The sequence below is a fragment of the Ostrea edulis genome, chromosome 8 (genome assembly GCF_947568905.1).
Source record: "Ostrea edulis chromosome 8, xbOstEdul1.1, whole genome shotgun sequence".
NCBI lineage: Eukaryota > Metazoa > Mollusca > Bivalvia > Ostreida > Ostreidae > Ostrea > Ostrea edulis.
In genome coordinates this window covers 51,375,698-51,401,227 of record NC_079171.1, presented here as the reverse complement: position 1 = coordinate 51,401,227, position 25,530 = coordinate 51,375,698, and the positions used below count along the sequence as shown (strand labels likewise).

Sequence of the window (25,530 nt, the reverse complement as noted above, 5' to 3'; positions counted from 1 at the left end):
GTTTACATTTTTGGAGATTATTTTGAAAACCTGTTTGTTATTAATCAAATTATTCAGTATTATACTATAATAAGTGATCTGTTAAAACTTTCTTCTTATCTAAAGATGTTGATCATAATCTAGCAATCTTATATCTGAGCCTGGGTTGAACAAAATCAGGACCAGTCAATGTATACTGACATTGTCAATGGACTTAGTTTGCCCCTTAGTATTACGCCCTTCTGTACAGAGTTTAAGGATACTTTAATAGTCTTTATGCTTTGGGCAGACTGAGTACACTTTGCGGCCGGAAACGGAGTGGTTCTCGTTACATTTTTGGTGCCGTGACCAGGACTCCTAGACAAACCATGACTTCACCTTTATTTAGCTTCCATACATCTACACCTAGAGAGAGTGGTGGTGCTAGGCCTAAGGTCATGAGTCAGAGTGTTAGACATAGCGACTTAGATGATAGCATTGAGGATGATTATGTGCCCCTTGACAGAGAACATGGCAGTATGTGTCTGGAAGATGTAGAGAAAGAGTTTGAAGAACTCACAGCACGTTTTGATAGATGTAAGGAAGAATTGAATGAGAGTAGAGCCTTAGGGTCTAGTAAAAAAGAACAGTTGAATGGAAAGATTTCAGATTCGAATAAGTGGACTTGTCATGGGAAAACTCAACAGTTAGTTATGTGTTTGTATAGGGAAGCTCAGAAATTATTGGACGACTTGACAGTTGAATTAAGATAATATTATGATAAGCTAAAGTCTGACTTGACAAAGCGATTTAATCTACAAGAATTGGTCATTGCTCATAGGTGTGAGTTTAGTTCTCGTAAACGAAAACATGGTGAAAGTCCATCAGATTATGACTCTGCTTTGTGAAGGTTAGGTTGTCTAGCATTTCCTGATATGACTTATGATGATAGAGAAATTAACATTTTAGAACAGTTTATCAATGACATAGGCAATTCATGATCATGTTATTTTTCACCACCTCAAAACATGAGAGACTGCATTTCATTTACATTTGAATTTGAGTCTGTCAATGCTTCACAGGTGTCCACTGTCGAACCAGTTCATGTATGTGACAGTGTGAATACAGTTCAGTCAAGGGGTGAAAATCAGTCTCAACAAGAGGCCCATGGGCCTAAAATCGCTCTTCTGATACATTGTAGAACAGGCAAAAATTCTCACTAACCAAGATTCATCAATTAACAAAGTTTAAAGACCTATCACATGATAGGACATCATACAGTACACTATTAGATTAGGCAATCAAAATAATTACAAAATGAAGATACTTAACCAACGTGCATATCTGGGAAGTACATATTTCTCTTCTACATAAATTTTGAAAAGGGACATAGAGACGGTTGGGGTGCTAAATACCGAATTTACTATGCATACAATTAGAACAAGGGGATCGCATTGTATTTTGTCTGATTTTTAATGCAATTACATTTCATGCCATTGTTTGTTCTAAAATCCAACATCAACAAAATTGCTTTTTAACTTTTTCAGCTCTGTTGAAATAAAAAAAAAAAAAAACAAAGAGTGAGTTAAGTGAAGGTTTGATGATCCTTGGGTTTATAGTTTGAAAGATGTATAGATTTGCAAAAAAGCAACAGTAGGTCACAGTGACCTACCTTTTAGCCGACACACTCTGAGAAGCCAAGATGCATCAACTTGATAAGTTTGATGGATCTAAGCCAGTTAGTATCTGAAATATCTAAATATAGCCATGAAATTAAAAAAGTATATCACAGTGACCTACTTTTTAATGAACACACTCCGATGACTCAAGATACATCAACTGAAACAGGTTCATGATTCTAGGCCTCTTAGCATTTGATTTAGATATAGCTTTGTAGTGAAAAAGTAGATCAAGGTGACTTAATTTATAGTCTGCACACTCCGAGGACTCAAGATGCCTCAACTGACAAAAAGTTTGATAATGTTAAGTCAAATAGTACCTGAAAATTTAAATGTAACTGTCCAAAAGTAGGTCACGGTGACCTACTTTTGGTCGACACACTGAAGACTCAAGATGCATCAACTGAAAATTCAAAAAGTATTGAAATATTGCCGTCAAATTCCAAAAGAAGGCCACAGTGACCTATTTTTTGGTCGACACACTTCAAAGACTCAAGATGCATCAACTGACAAAGTTTGATAATTGAAGTCAAATAGTATCTGAAATATTCAGATATAAACGTCAAATTCCAAAAGTAGGTCATAGTGACCTACTTTTTGGTTGACACACTCTGAAGACTCAAGACCCATGAACTGACAAAGTTTGATGATTGTAAATCAAATAGTATCTGAAATATTAAAATATAGACATCAAATTCCAAAAGTAGGTCACGGTGACATACTTTTTGGTCAACAAACTATGAAGACCCAAGATGCATCAACTGACAAAGTTTGATAATTGTAAGTCAAATAGTATCTGAAATATTAAAATATAGTCATCAAATTCCAAAAATAGGTCACGGTGACATACTTTTTGGTCAACAAACTATGAAGACCCAAGATGCATCAACTGACAAAGTTTGATGATCCTAGCTTTCAGAGTGTCCAAAATATGCATCTAAAATTGAAAATGTAAAATTTGAATGTCTGCAAAATTCAAAAAGTAGGTCACTGTGACCTACTTTTTAAAAATAAGTATGTTATGAGGCCTCTAGACGCATCAACTTACAAGGTTTGATGATTCTAAACATCTCGGTATGTGAAATAACAACCTAAAATGTATCCATAAATGATTAGCCAAAAATTCAGAAAGTAGGTCATGGTGACATATTTTTCACATGACGCATTTCAAGGTACCATGATCCATCAACTGACAACTTTTGATGATCATAGGCTCAAAAAGGTCCAAGATATGCATCAAAATCCATTTAGTAATAATTACCTGCGAAATTCAAAAAGTAGGTCACCATGACCTACTTTTGAGACAATGAAATTAGGTCCTAAGATGCATCAACTGACAACATTTGATGATCCTAGTCCTTATACTAAGCAAAATATCAAAGTTTTAACAAAACAAAATTTAGGTCAACTTTGATGTGACCTTGAGACCACACCCTTTGCCCCAGGATGATGCCTTGAACAATTTTTATATCTACAACCTATCCTCATCCTTATGCATAAGTTTGGTGGTAATTTGCTCAGTGGTTCTTGAGAAGAAGATTTTTAGCAACCACTGCTTTTGTTTGCATTTTCCTAATTATCTCCCCTTGTTAAAGGGTCACAACCCTAGTTATAGTACAAATGAAAGCCCTTGGGCCAAGGATACCCTGTGACAAATTTGACAAAAATATAACAATAACTCGTGCCAAGTCGTGTCTACAAACAGCAAGATATAACTCGATGCAAGACCTGTTAGTTTTATATCAGTAAATCTTGTGGTATCGATATTATTGGGGGTACCCAAAATGACTTCTGTCCCCTGTGACTGAAAGTAATATTAATATATAAATAATATCAAATGCTATATTTTACTTTACACTTTTAGTGGTTGATTATCAACAACAAAGACAAAGTGACAGTCAGAGCCAATCACTTTTTAGTCAAAATGTGAGTGATGGTGATACTGAAACTGAGAATAAAGTAAAATTTGATCGACCAAAGTCAGAGGTTTGATTAATGAAACTTTAAAGCCAACATAACAGTTTAATAAGACATGTGCTATTCAAGTACACGTAAAAAAAAATTACATAAATATTGAATGTATTTTTTAATCAACAATTTTATATTTAATTTTATACTAATTGAATTAAATATAATTCTTAAATTCTTTTCTTTATCTTCATTTTTATGAAATTAATCAGCTTGCTAAAACACAACCAAAGGAAACCAGTAGCAGTGAAGGTGAGACTGAAACTGAACCTCCAAGTGGCAGTGACGACTTCTTCACTTACCAGTGGGACAGCCTACTGGTAGAGGCGGATACTCCTCCAAAGAAAAGGTTTCCCCCATGTAAGGTATTTATGTGTGTGTGTGTGTGTGTGTGTGTGTGTGTGTGTGTGTGTGTGTGTGTGAAACATGATTAACACCTTGTATGTTCGTATGAATCTATAACTTATATTATTTAAGCTTGAATAAATATTGTGGATCTGAATATCATGTAAATGACTGCCTAGGTTTGAGTAAAAGTTATAAGAAATTATTAAGAAAATAATGTGACAATATTGTTACACTTTTTAATTTCAGCTTTCAGCATTTGGTGAGGATCAGTCCTGTCAAATCATATCTTCAGATGAAGAAATAAATCAGCCTCAAAGTGCAAGTATCTTACGACGCAGAAAGCGGGCTACTCCGAAAAGGCAAGTACATATAAATCATGTAATCACACAAACTCTTTTCACAGGAGCATTCCTAAACGACTTGAAATGTAACTTATTGTAACAATCTGGTGGAACCTAATGGCAGAGATAAGTCAACACAGACATTGCATTTGGAGAAGTGATTGCAAGCAGCTCAAATCTTTGCTATGAACTTGTAAATTGAATTGGACATTTCAGTCGACTTTTTTAGAACATATCTGACAATGACTTACTGTTGCAACTTAGGTTTCAATATTGCCCAGCTTTATTCCGATTCTGTACCATACACATCTAAATTGACAAATAGTGCTGGGATTGAAATTTTTAATTTTGGCAAATCTAAACAGGAATATATTCATATTGTATGCCCAGTGGTTCTCCAGAAGATTTTTTAGCAACCACTACTTTTGTTTGCATTTTCCTATTTATCTCCCCTTGTTAAAGAGTCAAAACCCTAGTTTTAGTACAAATGAAATTTCTTGGGCCAAGGATACCCTGTCACAAATTTGACAAAAATTGGCCAAGGGATTCTTGAAATATAGCCTTTTCCAAAAAAAAAGTTGACGCACACCACACGCCAGACATATGGCCATATGATTAGCTCTTTGAGCCTTCGGCTCAGAGGAGCTAACACTCAGCTGATAGTGAAAATTTATTGTTGGTTGCTCCTAGGGAAATCAGATCTACAATGTTTTACCAATTACTTGAATCTAGGACTGCAGGCCATTTAGGCAGAGACCGCACCATTAAATCCATGAAGCGTAGAGTTTCTTGGCCAGGCATGTCTTCCGATATTAAACGCTGGTGTAAGCAGCGTGATGTGTGTGCAAGGGTTAAAAGTGGTCCAGGGTTAGGTAGATCAGCACTTTGTCAGTCAGTTACTGGCGCACCGTTAGATAGGGTTGGAATAGACAATGTAGGACCTCTTCCAATTACTGGTGATGTAGATGAATATCTTATAGTTCCGTGCGATTATTTTACAAAATGAGTAGAGCTTATGCAGTTCCTAATCACACCGCACTGGCCGTAGGTGATAAGGTTGTCAATGACTTTATTTGTAGATTTGGTGTCCCTAGGGAGATCCATTCTGATCAGGGTCGTGAGTTTGAGTCAGAATTATTTTCAGTTTTGTGTGAAAAACTTGCTGTTGAGAAAACAAGGACTACACCTTATAGGTCACAGTCCGATGGGTTAGAGGAAAGGTACAATAGGACTTTACAACAGATGTTAGCCAGTTATGCAAATAAAAATAGGAATAATTGGGATGAGAATTTGCCTTTTCTTCTTATGGCTTACAGGTCTACTGCCCAGGAAAGTACTTACTGGTTGTTCATTCAACTTGCTCATGAAATTTCTAGTCCTATGGATCTTATTTTAGGAAACCCCCAAGGTACATGTACCTCAAATCACACTTGCCAAGTTGAATACGTAGAATGGCTTGGCAATATTCTGTCCGAGACTTACAATTTTGTTAATGAAAATCTGAATCGAGCTGCTCTAAAACAAAAGAAGTATTATGATAGAGGTCTTAAACCTAGACAATTTTCAGAAGGTGATTATGTGTCGACAGACATGATTTTCTCCGCTTTAAAGCGGAATTCCGCTTTCCGTATTTCTCATTTCCGCTCTAAATTTTAAAATCCGCTTTTGTTAGTATTCCGGAATTTTCCGTCATTGATGCGGGTTTTACTTGTTGTAAAATGCTTCCTCAAGTTATATATGTCTTCTGATTGTTCATTGGTTGAATCGTCGTCTCGCTATTCGGTTTCTCCAATCAACAGTTTGTTTAAGTAACTGATCTCGTTTTAAAACAATGTCTGCACACGTTGTACAGCGAGGTGGCGATGTAAAAAAAAATATCGATAAGGGCCTACGTAATGTATGGAAATGGGAATGGCTGGAGAAGGTAGTCAATAGCGAGCAGATCTCAAAGCATATACGCAAACTAAATGTGAAAGGCGGTGCGTTGTGTCAACTCTGCAACAAACAAATAAACTATGCGGGGAGGGGTTGGAAGAGTTTGGAGCAGTCTAGTTAAGAAGCTACATCGTGATAACGCCAGAATTCAAGAGTCCAACTACAGATTGTCAAGTGTGTATTTTCAATAGAATATCGTTTAATTTTGAAATGGTGTACCGTGTTAAATACTTTTTTTAATTTAAAAAATACGATATTTTGATTATCATAAATGCAGAAATAAATTTTATTTTTAGTTATCATAGTATTTCTTGCGTACTCAAAATATTCAAATTATTTTAGGTGCATTTGGTGGTCCAACATCTTCACCTCAACTTCCATATGGGTTGAACCCAATATACAAAACTGATTGCTGAGGATAGGGTTACTGCTCCAATAACACCCATAAATGATCGAATTGCTAATGCTAAAGCAATGGTGATAGGACTTGCAGCAGAACATTCCTTGTCATTCTCTCTAGTACCAAATATAACTGAACTCGCCAAAGCACTGGCTAAAGATGGGAAAGCTTTGGATTCATTATCAATGAAAAACATTCGAACATTATGTTGTAGAGATGATGAAGCATACACAACTTTCTTTGAACATGGATGAAAGTACAAGCAACAACTTTCACCATTCAGAGAATATTGACAATTCTTGTTAGCTTTTACTGTCCTGTTATGAAGCAAGTAAAAGTTTGTCATTTTCTCTCTCTCTCTCTCTCTCTCTCTCTCTCTCTCTCTCTCTCTCTCTCTCTCTCTTGTGTAAAAGTTGACAGTGCAACTCTGTTTGGAGAAGTTGTTCATCTGATGGAAAGAAATGAAATTCCATGGAGCAATATGATGTCAATTTTGATGGATTCATGCAACGTGATGAGGGGTTCAAAGTCAGGACTAGAAACTCGAATACGTAGGGAAAAAGCACTACATCTTCTTGATATAGATGGCGATGTACGTCATCATGTGCATAATGCTGCGAAGGCATTTTGTAGACCATTCAACAAATTTGTTGAGCAGTTGTACATTGACCTTTTCAATGATTTTAAATGGCCAGCTGATTTAAGAGAACTGTTGCAGGAAATGTGTGTGATATGTAATGTGAAGTACACCATGCCACAAAGATATATCAGTCATAGGTGGCTTTCTGTTTATGATGTAACGTTGGATGATTTGAGACTTTTGGACTGTCTTACTCTGTTTTATTTCCCGTGGATTTCTGATTCATTATCAGAGAGGGTCAAGTATCTACCAGTAACTGCAGAGATAATTCAACGACTTGATGTATCAGAGTCCTCAAGAAACAGAATGCATGAAATCAGAAGGGTAAATACATGATTACACCCTTCTTTGTTATTATTGTTCCTGTTATTGACTTTTTATTAACATGCGCTTGAATTGTTAATTTGATTATCTAACAATTATGATTTGTTAGGTTTATTGCATGGCTGTTATAATAACTTCTTTCTGAATATTGTTAACTTTATAGCATGACTGTTATGATAACTTCTTTCTAACATTGTTTTCACTTACAGTTTCTTGTTTCAACATGACTCAATTCAACTGACTTATGAAATAGGTATTTAGATTAAATTCATTGCAAATACAAGTAAGTAACAAATTTAAAAGTATTTTGATGTATTTTATTTTAACCCTTTCTCTACCGGCACATTTTAGAGGTTTTTAAAGACTAAATGACAATATTTTTAAATCGAGTTACATCTGCATGTATCACGATTTTAGGTAGGCATGTGAAATATAAGTTTGTTACGAATTGGACAGGGAACTTTTTTTCATAAGTTTGTCATATTATCCCATGACCCCAAAGAGTTCTACGGGGTCAAAGGTCATTCAAGTGCACATTATTGCAATCTTTTTTTCCTCTGGAATATAAATATTACGACCCCTCTCACTAGATTCGAGTCAAAAATAGGAAATTCTAAATGTATGAGCTGATGTGTCTTTTCAAATACTACAAAAATTCACAATCAATCTTATTGACAAACAAATATTTTGGTTGCTAAGTCACAACACGCATGGTGTAATTTTGACCATAATTTGCCTTTCTACATCCATTCGACACAATTCAAACATACCGGTAATTACATTGCATAACGATTAGTAAATGTCACATTATTTTAAAAATATAATCTTTGACTAGATCTTAATAATTTTAAAAGGTTTTTAACAAAAAACATAATGAAGAGAATTAAGGTCAAAGGTCATAAAATGTAAATTTCGTACTTCATATACATATTCATCATTTTCTAATAATATAACGTTTTGCCATTGTGTCCCACTAAATAGTATAAATATTTCAACATTAAAACAAAGATCTTTCCTGTTAAATTCTAAAATGATCTATTTTTTTATATTCAAATATATTTGGTTGCTAAGCAACAACACTATTATGATATCAAATGCTATGCGAAAATAATGCCCGTTTTTCCTCCCCAAGTTCATTGTACATGTATACAAATGTTCAAGTACTTACTTTCAATCACTAAATTTAAGTGTACTTGCATTATATTTAATAAAAATTGTTCTTCTTATATTCAACCTCTTAAAACATATTTCTAGACATAATTTTTGATACTAGGTTGTTCCGATAGGGGACCAATATCTGTCTATCGACTGGAACTTCTCAGCAGACATGTATAAGATAATGCCCAACAATCTGGAGAGAAAAAAAAAGATTTTTTTATACTTAGCCCCAATATACTGATGTATTCTCAGAGCTTTTGAATACTCAGTTGGCTCCGTAAATGTTTTCTATAATCAATGCCCTCTGAAAATTATGCGTTTAATTACTTGTAACATTTTATCTGGGGTAATTGTTATATACATTTAATAAATGTGTTAGATGCACAGCCAGATTAATTTTGGTAAAGGTAATCTTATAAAATGCATTTTATTATTCGTTTTAAACTGGAAATCACTGTCACAATATCGGTACTTTAAAACTAGTAATACCTGTACAGTTCCTCTTCAGTGAGAGGCTTCGAATTTCCTCGGGAAGCATATGACAATCCTTCCCTCTAGATATGACCATCACAGCATAATGGTTGGTGGCAACATAGATGGAGAAAACCAAATCTTCTGTCAAAAACAGCTTCATAAAATCTGCAATTCTCTGAATAATCGGGTCCCATATCTGAAAAAAAAAATGCAAATAAAATCAGTATTGGTCATCATACCTTATTTGTCAGCATTTGAAACACTTATCATACCTTCTAATTAGAAACAGAATAATGAATTTCCGTGTTTTGTCTCTTTTTGTATGCATGCTATATCTAGTAATGCAACGATAAACAGTAAAATGGTACACGCATATCAGTGTACCATAATGCCGTGATTCCATTTGCGATTGTATTATCTGGATTCATTCGAATGTTAACCAAATGTATAAGGATTTAAACCTATATTCAACCTCAAAGAGTCATACCAACTGAATGCCAGGTTGTCACTCCGAATGAAATGCCACAGTTCTTGGATCAGCTGTCCCTATGTCCTCCACATCAACATACTTCCAATGCATGTCTGGATTTGCCAGTAGACTGTCACTAGTGGAAGATACCTGGAAACTTCCCACTAAATATTGGGATGTCAATAACCTTTTTAAAGATGAAAAAATACAATTAAGAATTATTGTTCTGTGTTTTAAAGCAGAATATAAGCTTTATGATAGTAAGGGACAGTTTCGCACGAAAGTACTGGTCATATTTATTTAAAGATAGAGATGTCCTATATTTGAAGTGCTATTTGGTATATTTTAGAAATCAAATGAATGGAATATTTCATTATACTTTGCGAGTGTAGCAGAGTGCGTATTGAAAAAAACCCTCTAAGCATTATGGAGGTGTTAGCATTATGCCCAACATATACATGGGAGCAAATACTGAAGAAATTCAGGTTAAAATATACAGTGTCCAGCGAAAATATTGTGCCCTGAGGGAAATTGAATGGCCAGATTTAAAGTAGAATTGAATTGGTTCTTCATTGTACACAGTGTCTAAACCCCCTGGCATGGTTCTCTGATGGAGTGTGGATTTAGTCGAAATTACAGAAAATCTAAGCAAGAAGTGGGCACATGCCCATCAGCTCATAGCACACCAGCATGTATGGATCATATAATTAAACGTTTTATCAATAGCCTGTCATAACCAGATTTTGATTGATGTTACCCCCCCCCCACACACACACACACACCTTTTGTCCCAAACACACATTTTGTTTTTATTTCTGTTACAATATGAAGAAAAACCTCAAATTACGGTAATAAATTCTATTATTATGAATGATAATACAATAATGCAATATATGCTTTCCTAACAGATTTACCAATAATGGTTTTATACTTCTTTTTTTTTTTAAAGCAGAGAATATCTGGCTGGTTATTTCATACATATGTGTGTATTGTTTTAGTGTATCAAAAAGTATTCATATTACCAACAGAGGACAATACAAATAGTTTTCACTACTTTATTGTGCGATGCGCGTCGATCGCTTTCAGCGCAGACGTTTTGTCGCTAATTTTAAAGAAAACCGCGCAGCATGTCCCAATTTCATTTTATCGTAATATAAAAACTAACAAGAATTACAACACGAATAAGGGTCCATCAAAAAGACAATTTCCTCTACTTTTACAGGCTGTATTTACCTTTCCCTATTTCCGTATATGGATATTGGTAAAACGCCGATCTGTTTAAACATTGAGAAATAATATTGTAAGAAAGCGTACATGTGCAAAAAATAGCTATTTTCTCACAACTTTGCCAGACATTAGAAATAGTTTTTATATGTTCTGAAAGCAGGGAATATATGCTTTTCAAAAACATAAAAAATAGTGCATTCATACGGGAGATTAAAAAATCGTATCGAGGGGGAAAATAGCCTTGCGACAAAGCGTTGCTTCATATTTAGCTATATTTAGCTCTAAAACTTCAGAGTTATTTCGGATTTCAAACATTTCGGTTGAGCATCACTGAAGAGACATTATTTGTCGAAATGCGCATCTGGTGCATCAAAATTGGTACCGTATAAGTTTTACATTGTTTTTACTCTGTTTCTTCTTCTTATTATTATGTCTCCGAACACAAAGTGTCGGAGACATATTGTTTTTGCTCCGTTTCTTATTATTCTTATGTCTCCGAACACAAAGTGTCGGAGACATATTGTTTTTGCTCCGTTTCTTATTATTCTTATTTTCTTCTTCTTCTTCTTATTCCTCTTCTTTCCTGAGAAATTTGCCCGCTCGATTATATGAAAGTGGTTCGACAGATCCACTTCAAACTTTGTGAACTGATAGGGGGTTATGAGGAGGGGTGCAATCAACTTTCCAAAATGGCCGTCGGTTTAAAATGGCGGCCAAAAACGTCAACAAGTCAAGGTTGTCGGATTTCAACCAAATTCTATTTCTAGGGTAATATAGTGACCCCAAGTCCATTTCCACCATCAAATTTTTTTTAAGCCGCCATTTTCAAAATGGCCGCGATATACCGAAATATTTGAAAATGTTAAAATCTCTACAACATTTGGGTTCTGGAGTCAATTAAGCGTCCACAGTTCATTTCTAGCATCAGTATTTCCTTCCAATCTATTTTCAAATGTTTCAAAATGGCCGCCATTGAAGAAAATGGCGGCCAAAAATCAAGTCCGTCGGATTTCAACCAAATTTAGTTTCTAGGGTTTTTGGAGGACCCTGAGTGCATATCTGGCATCAAAAAGCATTTCTGACATGGGGATGTGTTCGGAGACATTTGTGTTGGCATCCCAACACAGTTATAGCTCGTTATCCTTATTAAGGTCTTCCGTCTCAACGGAAGCCCTTATAGTGATTCTTATGTTTCTTTTCCTCTATTATTATGTCTCCGAACACAAAGTGTCGGAGACATATTGTTTTTGCTCCCTTTCTTATTATGTCTCCGAACACAAAGTGTCGGAGACATATTGTTTTTGCTCCGTTTCTTCTTATTATTTTCTTCTTATTCTTATTATTCCTCTTCTTTAGTGAGAAATTTGTCCGACCGATTTTGTGAAAGTGCTTCAACAGATCCACTTCAAACTTTGTGAGTTGATAGGGGGTCACTAGGAGGGGTGCATTCAACTTTTCAAATTTTCAAAATGGCCGCCGTTTCAAGATGGCGGCCAAAAAACGTCAAAAACTCAAGGTTGTCGGATTTCAACCACATTTTATTTTTAGGGTACACTAGTGACCCCAAGTCCATTTCCAGCATCAAATTTTTTTTGGAGCCGCCATTTTTAAAATGGCCGCCATATACCGAAATATTTCAAAGTGTTAAAATCTCTACAGCATTTGGGTACTGGGGTCAACTGAGGGTCCACAGTTCTTTTTTAGCATCAGTATTTCCTTCCAATCAATTTTCAAATGTTTCAAAATGACCGACATTGAAAAAAATGGCGGCCAAAAAAGAATTCCGTCGGATTTGAACCAAATTTAGTTTCTAGGTTTTTTTTGAGGATCCTGAGTGCATATCTGGCATCAAAAAGCATTTCTAACATTAAAGAAAATGGCGCCCAATAAACAAGTCCGTCGGATTTGAACCAAATTTAGTTTCTAGGGTTTTTTGAGGATCCTGAGAAAAATGGCGGCCAAAAATAAGTCCGTCGGATTTGAACCAAATTTAGTTTCTAGGGTTTTTTGAAGATCCTGAGTGCATATCTGGCATCAAAAAGCATTTCTAACATTGAAGAAAATGTCAGCCAAAAAACAAGTCCGTCGGATTTCAACCAAATTTAGTTTCTAGGGTTTTTTGAGGATTCTGAGTGCATATCTGGCATCAAAAAGCATTTCTAACATGGGGAGGTGTTCAATTTAGTCTAACAAAATATCTGCGAAAAAACAATTTTGTCGGATTTCAACCAAATTTTGTTTCTAGGGTTTTTTGAGGATCCTGAGTGCATATCTGGCATCAAAAAGCATTTCTAACATTGAAGAAAATGGCGCCCAATAAACAAGTCCGTCGGATTTGAACCAAATTTAGTTTCTAGGGTTTTTTGAGGATCCTGAGAAAAATGGCGGCCAAAAAATAAGTCCGTCGGATTTGAACCAAATTTAGTTTGTAGGGTTTTTTGAAGATCCTGAGTGCATATCTGGCATCAAAAAGCATTTCTAACATTGAAGAAAATGTCGGCCAAGAAACAAGTCCGTCGGATTTCAACCAAATTTAGTTTCTAGGGTTTTTTGAGGATTCTGAGTGCATATCTGGTATCAAAAAGCATTTCTAACATGGGGAGGTGTTCAATTTAGTCTAACAAAATATCTGCGAAAAAACAATTTTGTCGGATTTCAACCAAATTTTGTTTCTAGGGTTTATTGAGGATCCTGAATCCATTTCTGGCATCAACATGATTTCTAACATGGCGAGGTGTTCAATTTAGTTTCTAAGGTGAATTTAGGATCCAGAGTCCATTATTAGTTTCACAATTGTTTTGTGCTGCCATTTTCTAAATGGCCACAATATTTATAAATATCTGAAAGGATTACAATGTAAATCTCTATGACATTTGGGTGAGACTGCAGTCAATTGAGGATACCAAAAAAACGTTTTTCAAAACCAAAATTAATGATTCCGGGTAAATATGTATGAAGGCCTACATGTACTACTTGGAGTGGAGATGATATGTACAGACTTACAACACTACATACAGTATGTATCTTTTATTTAAAGTTGAGCAAGTTTAGATCTTTTTCAACCGTGCAGGTGCCTGCTAAGAATAGGCCTGCAGCAGAGCTCAGCTTGTTGTAAGAGGCGACTTAGAGCCAATACCTTTGCTGTTTTTATTTGCATTTGAATTTTTATTTACATAAGACTTTTTTTTTCATTTTTCTTCTGTGTGGATTATATATTATAATGTGGATTATAAAATTTACTCATAATATTCATAAATAAAAAGTCCAGCAAAGGTATTGTATTGGTAATCTACAATTCCTCTGAAATTGTGAAAATCACTGTATTCAACATTATTCCTGACCAACCGTATGCACATTGTAACTTTGTGTCACATGATATAGGTACATGCATTATCAATAGGTATAAATATTTATTCAATTTCATTTCAGGAAGAAGAATTGATATTTTATTAAACATGTTAAAGATAAAACTTCAAAGGATATATTAGTATTTGGAGTGATCAGGTAATATTGAAGTCACTGCTTAGGGTTTAGGTAAAGTTGTTAAACCCAATCTACAATTTCATCTGTATTTCATAAAGTAGTAAGAATTTATCTGTATGGTAACTGAAGATTTAGTATGTAAATCTTACTTAATCCTGTTTCAGGTTATTCAAATCTAATTATGGGGACAAGAAACACAAGATCATCAAGGAAAAAAGATAAATTAAGAAAGCAGGCCGAAAGATTAAAGGTATTATTTATACCAGTATGCTGGATAATTCATTTCAATTATAGTATTTGTTATGAAATTTCTATCATCAAAGACCTATAAAATGATAGCTGAGATTGAAAACACATGACAAGATAGGAAGTGAAATTTTCTTTACAGTGTATAGGTATATACTCTTGCCATTGGCTTTATATTTTTTCATATCATTTCAGATGCAAGAATCATTTCAATTCAAGCCTGTGGAAAGTAACTGGAGGCAACAACAGATGATGAATCTAAACATTTCAGCACATATAATAGATCAACTTGCACATGGGGAATGGACACCTGTACCATTGACTCCACCTGTAGCATGTCGTGCAATTATTCCGGATGACAACTGTTTGTTTAGAAGTTTGTCTTACTCTATCACAGGAACAGAGTCGCACCATCAGTGTATCAGATCAGCCATTTGTGAATTCATGAAAGGAAATCCACAAGAGATCTCTGCCATTTTACCCCCTATTGCAGGCAAAAATGTGAATACTTACCTAGAATTATCTCATATGGAAACGCTTGCAACATGGGGGACAGAAGTAGAACTATTGGCAGCTGCAGTTTTGTTACAGACTAACATTTATATCTACACACAAACTGGTGGCCATTGGAAGTGGAACAGATACTCACCTAATTACAATGTAAATCATGGTATATATATGTACCACAAAAATGGAAACCATTTTGATGTTGTGGTTGCAACATAAAATTCAGATTCTTCTACCAACTGGGATACAAATCAGTGTTATTACCTTAATCAAACTGCAAGTAAATATGAAACTGATCTCAGCTTCAGAAAGAAACAGCAGGAGTTTGCAAGGAATAGTGCAAAGACAAAATATAGTATTGGAGATACATTCAGGGAAAAAAAGAAACAATACAAGAGGTACTGTGAGCAATGCTCACTAAGAATACCCCCCGCTTACCCCAATCTCCCAAAGGGTGTTGGTAATAGGTATAAACTACCTCTTTTCTGAGTGTAAAAAACAAATGGCATGACAAACCGAACCATATTGCTACTTCGATGTCCAGTGCGCGTGACCTTTGACCTTTTGACCCCAAAATCGATAGGGAACATCTTCATCCCATGGGTAGTCCATATGTATGATATGGTGACTGTAGGTGGAAAGGATAATGCTTTAGAGCCCGGAAACCATATTGCTACTTCGATGTCCAGTGCGCATGACCTTTGACCTTTTGACCCCAAAATCGATAGGGAACATCTTCATCCCATGGGTAGTCCATATGTATGATATGGTGACTGTAGGTGGAAAGGATAACGCTTTAGAGCCCGGAAACCATATTGCTACTTCGATGTCCAGTGCGCTTGACCTTTGACCTTTTGACCCCAAAATCGATAGGGAACATCTTCATCCCATGGGTAGTCCATATGTATGATATGGTGACGGTAGGTGGAAAGGATAATGCTTTAGAGTCCGGAAACCATTGCGTCTACAGACGGACGGACGGACAGACAGACGGACAACCCGATTCCAGTATACCCCCCCCCCCCCCAACTTGTTGCGGGGGGTATAACGAGCAAAAAAAGTACAAGATAGATGAAAATCATAGGAAGAAGCGATTGAACTACTTTAGAACTAGGTATAAATCTGATGAGAGATATGCCACAAAGAAAAGAGAGAATGTTAAAATGAGTTACAGAAATAACATATTGATGAGACAAGCGATTAAGTTGGTTTCCCTTAGAAGGTACTGGCATAATTCCAACTTTAGAAACACTCTGAAAATTTCAATAAGGAGAAAGTACTCTACAGATGTTGACTACAGAGAAAAAAAGAAAGCCACAAACAAATTAAAGTACTCTACAGATGTTGACTTCAGTGAGAAAAAGAAAGCCGCAGGCACACTAAAGTATTCTACAGATGTTGACTACAGAGAAAAAAAGAAAGTCACAAGCAAATTGAAGTACTCTACAGATGAGAGAAAGAAAGCAAAATATTCAACAAATATGAACTATAGAGAACAAATGAAACATCTGAGTAGAAATAAGTATTCTACAAATATGGACCATAGAGAGAAATTGAAATGTTCCAATAAACAGAAATATGAATCAAATCTTGTCTACAGAAAGAAGTTGAAAGAGAAAAGCAAATTGAAGTACCGTAGATTTGATTGCTTTCGACAGAAAGTTAAAGCGTCTTCTATCAAAAAGTATGCAAGGGACCCACTATTTAGGCATGCCGTAAAATTTTCATTGAAAAGGAAATACCATGAAAGTAGCATATTACGTGAGCGGAAGAAACAAAGAGTGACTGCATCTCGCACAAACACCTCCAAATCTATCAAAACATTTAAGCAGAATATAGCAAGAATACCAAAATATGTGTGCTCAGTTTGCATCAGACTGCTTTATTCAACCCAAGTGAAGGCATGTAGAAGGGAACGCTATTGTATTGGTGGAGAATTGAGTGAAATAGCTGATAAGTGCTTGAATGACTTCTCTGTACACAGATGTGAAGAGAGTAACTGTCCTGAGAATTGCTGGATTTCTTTGGTCAATACCGATAAAGAATGGATTTGTCATACATGTAATAGACACTTAAGAAAAGGTTCCATGCCACCTCAAGCTCAAGCCAGTAATATGTTCTTGAACCAAGTTCCAGAGGCGCTATCTAGACTCAACATTCTTGAAAGACAATTGATAGCATTGAGATTACCTTTTATGAAATTGTTGTCTCTACCAAGAGGAGGTCAGAAGGGAGTCAAAGGGCCAGTAGTTAATGTGCCATCAGACGTAGAAAGTGTGACTTCTGCCCTTCCCAGGAGTGTAAATGATGCACAACTTGTGAAAGTGAAGCTCAAGAGAAAGCTGTCTTATAAAAACTACTACACTTATAAGTGGATAAATCCTTCTAATGTCATTGATGCACTCAAATATTTAAAAGAAAACAATTACTGGTATAAAAACATAACAATAGACAGCTCTTGGATGGAGAATATCACACAGGATGAATTGGTTAGAGAATGTGATGGTGGTGAAGGTGACAGTGATGAAGAACCTGAAGATCAAACAGACATCAGTGAAATGCCAGTGGAAACATGTTTCCAGCCTGTAGATGTAGGACAGGAGGTTTTGGATTCCAACAAGACTCTTTGTATTGCTCCTGCAGAAAGTCACAGTCCACGAAACATATTTCAAGAAAAGGGTTCTGATGCAATGGCATTCCCATCACTGTTACCTGATGGACATTTTGGATTATTTGAAGATAGAGAAGTGAAGTTAACACCAGCGAAGTACTTTAATGCTAGGCTGTTCTCTGCTGACAACAGGTTTGCCAACAACAAAGAATTCATATTTTTTGCCCAGTATGTTGCAGAGATCAATTATATATCTTCAAACATCTCCTTGGCTTTACGCAAAGGAAAACCTACAACCGAGGACGGAACACCTGTTACTGCAAGAATGCTTTTAGACTCAGACAATGCCAGGAATATTCTTAAATCAGACATAGGTTTCCGATTTCTTCAACCTGTGCGTGGGACTCCGCCATATTGGCAGCGTACGATGAAAGACCTGTATGCTATGATTCATCAACTGGGAATCCCTACCTGGTTTTTAACCTTTTCAGCAGCTGAGATGAGATGGGAGGAAGTGATAGAAACAATATTGTATGTAAATAATGATTTTAGAAATGTTACAGATATTGAATGCTCAGAAAGATTTTCCCTGATAGCAGACAACCCAGTCATATGTTCTCGAATGTTTGACCACCGTGTGAAGGCTTTATTCACCGATTTATTAATGTCTCCATCTGCCCCTGTTGGAAAGGTAGTAGACTACTTCTTTAGGACGGAATTTCAACAGCGAGGTTCCCCTCATATCCATTCACTTCTATGGATTGATGGAGCACCCAAATTTAATGAGAACACTGACGAAGAGGTCTGTGAGTTTATAGACAAATATGTTACCTGCAAAATGCCAGATGCAGATAATGATCCTGAGTTACATGAAATCATATCAACAGTTCAGGTTCATAGTAAATCCCACAGTAAGTCCTGCAAGAAGTACTCGACAACATGCCGATTTAATTTTCCACGTCCACCGGTACAACAAACTTTTATAGCAAGGACTGAACCTGTTGAAGAACAGACAAATGACCAATCCAAGGTACCAGTTACTGAAAGGGAATTTGACGAATTATACAAGAAAGCTGCTATAAAGTCTAAGGAAATTCTGAAAGACATCTGGCTTCTTCTGTCTTCGGCAGATGAAACAGGCTATGATATGTCAAAGATCCTTCAATTAGTTGGAGTGACCTACAATCAGTATATTGACTGTTTGACAAGTGTGGCAAAGCGAAACACTGTGTACCTTAAAAGAGATTTGAGCGATATGTGGGTAAACAGCTACAATGCAGATCTTTCCAGAGCATGGAATGCAAACCTTGACATCCAGTTTGTGACTGATTCGTATGCATGTGTAGCCTACATACTCTCTCATATTAGTAAAGCTGAGGCAGAAATGGGAGATCTTCTATCAAATGCTCAGAAGGAAGCTGAAGAAGGGAACACAGATGCTCTCTCAGCCATGAGGAAGATTGGGAATGTTTATTTGCAGAGCCGCGAGGTATCAGGCCAAGAAGCGATTTATAGAGTGTGCAGCTTACACCTGAAAGACTCTTCAAGAGAGGTTGTATTTGTACCATGTGGTAGTAACATTCTAAAGATGAGTCTTCCAGTCAGTCTCGTAAAGGCACGATCTAGGCAAGGAGGTGGAGATGAAGAAAATATTTGGATGACGTCTGTACATGAAAAGTATTATTCCCGACCAAATCTTTCACAATTTACTGATATGTGCTTGGCAGAATTTGTCTCTAAATATAGATTTCTTCCAAAGTCAGTCACTCCAAAGCCAACTGCTTCATCACCAACATATCAATTACAAAAACAACTTGGCCATATCAAAAGACGAAAGCCTAGCAAAGAGGCAATAGTTAGATTTCCAAAGTTTAATGCTTCCAAAAGTCCAGAAGAATAGTATCTTACTTTGACTCAATTGTATCTGCCTCACAGATCACCCATTACCTTGCCTTTAGGAATTGAAAGTTTTGAAGCTTTTGTCAAGAATGGGAGTCAGAACAATACAACTGTTATTCAGATTATAGAACGGAATCGACACAATTTTCAACAGGATACTCAAAGTTTAGAAAAAGCTTGGCAAGATATACAGGATGGAAAAATTCAAGAAGAATCCTGGGTAAATTTGGCTCCTGAAGCTGAGGCAGTGAGAATCGAAATTGATATGGACCGACCAGAAGAAAGTAATGAACACCTGGAGGAAATACCTGAGCTTAGAGTAGAGGAAAAATCAGAAAAGGAAAAGCATCAGTTCAGCTATGAACCACCTACAGTGTCACAAAAAGTAATTCAAGATTCCTTGAGAAGTATGAATGATATTCAACAAAAGGTCTTCTTCAAAATACGCGACTGGTGTCTTCAGATGATTTGGAAGAAAAATCCAGATCCATTTCATGTCTTCCTTACTGGTGGGGCTGGTACCGGAAAATCTCATCTCATTCGTTGTATCTTCCATGAGGCAACAAGGATCCTATCCAAGACAGCAGACTCACCTGACTCAACATGTGTTCTGTTAACTGCGCCAACTGGGACTGCTGCCTTCAATATCCAGGGTATGACTGTCCACTCAGCCTTTGCCATTAACAAGACAGTTAGACTTCCTTATCAGCCTTTAGGTGAGAGTTTACTCAACACATTAAGAAGCAAGTTTGACAACCTTTCAATTGTCATAATTGATGAAGTCTCAATGGTGGATCAAAAGATACTTGCATACGTTCATGGCAGACTCTCACAGATAAAACACACTAAGAAATTATTTGGTGCAGTATCTATCTTAGCAGTGGGAGACTTCTACCAGCTGCCACCAGTAAAGGGACTTGCTTTATACAAGAAAAGAGAGGCAAACTTTCTGGACCTCTGGAATGGAACCTTTTCTATTGTAGAACTTAAAGAGATCATGAGACAAAAGGATGACCAGTTCTTTGCAGAAATGTTGAATAGAGTGAGAGTGCATCCTCGTGGGACACCACTACAGCAAGCTGATATAGATGCCCTTCAAAATGTGTCCAAACAAGTAACACCGGTTGAATTTAAAAATGCTCTGCACATCTTCCCAACTAATGCAGAAGTAAAGGAACACAATGACATCATGATAGATCAAACTTGTCACCCCCTTTATACGTCCATAGCAAAAGACTATTATACAGATATAGTGACAGGCAGGCAATGCCAAAGAAATGAACCCTTGGTTAGTGTGAAGGCGGAAGACTTGCCAACTTCCATTAAAGTTGGTGTTGGTGCAAGGGTAATGTTAACCAGAAATATAGATACCGACGATGGTTTGGTTAACGGAGCATTTGGCACTGTTACAGCAGTCAATGTGGATTCTTCGAAACAAGTGAGGAATATTGACATTGAATTTGACAATAAAAAAGTTGGTCAGAAACATAAGAAGAAAGCTGTTACAACTAGATAAACAACAACAGTAAAATTGACACCATTCCAGGACACTCTCTGTGGCAAAAAGATCACAAGAAAGCAACTTCCGCTCAAATTGGCTTGGGGAGCCACTATACATAAGGTGCAAGGAATGACGGTCGACAAGATAGTGGTGTCGCTTAAAAAAGTATTTCAACCTGGCATGGCTTATGTAGCCTTAAGTAGGGCAACATCTTTATCTGGATTAACTATTCTCAAATTTGACCCAGACACAATATATGCATCCAGGGATATAACTGATGCTATTAAAGACATGCCACAGTTTTTGGAACAATATCCTTCATCAGAATCCTCAGATGGTCTTACCATTGTCCTCCACAATACAGAAGGTATGTTGCCTCATCTTTCTGATATAAGATCACACAAAGAGTTTACTGCAAAGGATATAATTTGTTTGACCGAAACGTGGCTAACGCCAAATACTACTGTCCCTAAAAATTTGTTTCCTGAGCATCACTTTTACCAGTGCCTTAGATCAGATGCATACGGCACAGATCATCACATTTTGTCAAAACTATCAACTATGGAAAGAGGTGGAGTTGCAATGTTCGTTAAAAAAGGCCTACAACCTAAACATTTCAGGTTTCAAACCTCAACTGTAGAAGCTGTGGCTGTCACTGTTAATGATGTGTGTTTTGTAACAATGTATAGACCACCAATCTATCATCTTGATCTGTTCATTAATCACTTGACAGACCTGCTACGAGAAATCAAAAGCACATTTGAAAAATCAGTGATTTTGGGAGATTTTAACACAAGTATTTTGCAGAATAAACAGAATAACTTGGTGTTAGCATTCAAAGAATTTGGATACAGACAGTTAGTAGACTTCGCCACGACAGAAGCAGGTTCCTGCTTGGACCTAGTGTTTATTCATGGATTGCATCAAACAAGTATTCATCTGTATCCTACATATTATAGTTTTCATGATTCTGTTGAACTTTCAATCCACACAATGGATTAGTGTGTATGTAGGTGCTTTTTGATTGAATTTTACTGTCGGCATACAGATACTTCTCTACTTGTATGTTTTTGTGTTGTGCAAAACTAGTCAAACGAAGAAACCACGAACGATACATGTGCTCTTTTGTGACAGTAATTGCAAAACATTTCTCATTCTTATTGTACATGCTGATTTATCATTGAATACATGTCCATCATTTGGATCAGAAGGAACATGGTATCTTATCTCTTTTATACATGAATGTTGTATTAAGAATTTACCTTACCAATCTCTTTTAGTACATAAAGATTGTCCCCTACTATGTCCCTTTTTGTATATATTTAAAAAGATGATCATGCCCATTGTCATATTTCAATAAATATTCATTCAAATATAGTTTCCTTTCTTTCATTCATTCATTTGCATGATTTGGTGATCTTAAATTCCGTTTTTCCTATTCAAAATAGTTTCGTAGTCGTCAATTCCAAAATGGCTGCCGCATGACGAAATGTTTCATATTAGTAAGAACAATCAAAAATGCATATTGTAAAGGTAATTGTGTAGATAATTGACGATTATGAGTACTTCCGTCATTAGTATTTCTCTCATTCACTTTTCAAAATGTCCACTATTTAAAATGGCTGGCAAAACATACATGAAACATCAAGGATTTCACATTCCAATGACATGTGGTTCATTGACCTGGATCCATCTCCGACATGGGGAGGTGTTCGGAGACATTTGTGTTGGCATCCCAACACAGTTATAGCTCGTTATTAGGGTCTTCCGTCTTCAGCGGAAGACCCTTTTATTATTCTATTGTTGATTTTTCACTTTTCTTATTAAGGTCTTCCGTCTCCTGCGGAAGACCTTACTATTATTGTTCGCGTTCTTCTTCTTCATTAAGGTCTTCCGTCTCCTGCGGAAGACCTTACTATTATTGTTCGCGTTCTTCTTCTTCATTATTATTATTATTATTATTATTTTCCTTGGTAGTACACGCGTTTTTCTCAGCCATTTCTCGATCGATTTTCACGAAATTTTCAGGAAAGATGTCTTTTGGTGACGAGACTTTGCTTGCAAAATTTCGTGCTTGACGTCACTTCCGGTCAGGAGTTATCTCTCTTTTAGTGACTTTTTGAAGGGCCTTGTTGTCCACACATCTCCTCCGTCAGTTTTGAAGCTAGAGTCTTGAAATTTCTACACAAGATAGAGTAAACATTTTAGAAGATTTGTGGGGGATTCGATTTTACCGGAGGCGATTTGCCTAAACGCTCGCCTGGACCTGAAAAAATGGATGACAAAATTGTTCGCCGATTTCGGCGATTTTTGACCTTTGATCTCCAATATCTTTTTTCTTGCAAATATTTTGTTAAGACATGTAGAACAAAAGTTGTGCACATTTACGAGATCTTTTCGAAAATATCAAGATTTAGGGGCTAGCCCCTTAAATTAGGGATCTAGAAGGGCTGAAAGTCTAGATCAAATATCTCAAAAATCGTTAATATTTTGGTATAAGTCAAAGAACAAAAAATGTTCATCTCAACAATCCAAATCTATTCATATAAAAATTTAGGTCATATGTTACGTAATAAGGGATTTTAAGGGCCAAAACCATAAATGTTTTACCCCTTGTATCTCGAAAACGACAAATATTTTGAAAAGCAATAAAGAACAAAAGTTGTTCAGAATGATGATCTGAACAATATGCATATTTCGTTTTTACCCTATGTGGCCCCGTTAGGGAGCTACAGTTTGGCCCCTAAAAATTACTTCTAGAAATAACTCGAGAACGGTAAAGAATTTCTAAATACTTGTTGAACAAAAAATGTTTGAAATGTCATGACCTTTCTAACGATATCAAGCAAAAGGGGCTGACCCTTTAAATTAGGGGCCCAGAAGGGTCCAAAGGTTTATGAGAATATCTCAGAAACTATTAATATTTTTTAATAAGTCATTGAAGCGGAAATGTTCATCTAAACGAGCTTGTTCTTATCAAATCAAAAAGTAGGTCATATGTTACGTAATAAGGGATTTTAAGGGCCAAAATCATAAATAATTGACGCCTCATATCTTTAAAACGACAAATATTTTGAAAAGCATTATTGAACAAAAGTTGTTCAGAATGATAATCTAAACAATATGTACATTTCGTTTTTTCCCTATGTGGCCCCGTTAGGGAGCTACAGTTTGGCCCCTAAATATTTCTTGTACAGGTAACTCGAGAACGGTAAAGAATTTCTAAATACTTGTTGAGCAAAAAATGTTTAAAATGACAAGGCCTTTCTTACGATATCAAGCAAAACGGGCTGGCCCTTTAAATTAGGGGTTCAGAAGGGTCCAAATGTTTTTGAGAATATCTCAGAAACTATTAATATTTTATAATAAGTTGTAGAAGCGGAAATGTTCATCTCAACCAGCTTGATCTTATCAAATCAAAAAGTAGGTCATATGTTACGTAATTAGAGATTTTAAGGGCCAAAATCGTAAATATTTGACGCCTCATATCTTTAAAACGACATATTTTTTGAAAAGCATTATTGAACAAAAGTTGTTCAATGTGTCATAACCTATCGATCAATATCAAAAAATGGGTCTGTGGGCCTCATGGCTCGCCTGTAGAGTCGATTTTTGTCGATATCAGTCGATTTCAAAAACTTGTAACTGGTAAATATTTTGTAAGGACATATTGAACAAAAGTTTATCGAGATCTATCGATTGATATCAAGAAATAGGCCTATGGTCCTAATGGCTCGCCTGTAGAGTCGATTTTTTGTCGATATCGGTCGATCTGAATAACTTTTTACAGGTAAATATTTTGTAAAGACATATAGAACTAAAGTTGTTGAGTCTATAGAGGGCTAACAAATGACATCAAGAAATAGGCCCGCGGGCCTTATGGCTCGCCTGGAGAGTCGAATTTCAAACGAATTTCACCGCAACTTTGCTTCAGAAGCTTATGATATGAAAAATTGATTATATCTAAAGTGTCTTAAAGTCGGAAATTAAATTGGGACTCATGTCTTTTTTTTTTTTTTTTTTAACTCCGAGTGCATCAACAAATCGGGCGGAAGACCTACTCGTTGCTCGCAACGAGATCGTGTCTAGTTATTAGGTCTTTCCATCTTTCTGTGGAAAGACCTATTGATATTCTTCTGTTTATTATTATTATTATTATTATTTTTCCTCCCCGTGATTTTGTGTTTCAAGATTTATCGAAAAGATTTATAGTCCATAAGAATGTACTCCTTAAAAGATTTTGGCAGTTCACCCTGCGTATATGAACTTTGACCCCTCAAGGAGTTATTTCCCCTTTTGCAATAAAAGCTTGTTATCGCTACTCCTCCGAAACCGTACACCGTAAAGATACCAAACCTTCAC

At 36.1% G+C, this 25,530-nt stretch overlaps 1 protein-coding gene across 1 annotated transcript; it reads left to right on the top strand.

The window, feature by feature from the left end:
- Positions 1-347: 347 nt before the first annotated feature.
- Positions 348-21,183, top strand: LOC130049736 (uncharacterized). Its single transcript, XM_056147691.1, has 6 exons — positions 348-594; positions 3,502-3,623; positions 3,818-3,970; positions 4,200-4,312; positions 16,458-19,445; positions 19,704-21,183. Exons 1-6 carry the CDS (start codon positions 348-350, stop codon positions 21,181-21,183), a joined length of 5,103 nt encoding a protein of 1,700 aa, XP_056003666.1.
- Positions 21,184-25,530: the final 4,347 nt, after the last annotated feature.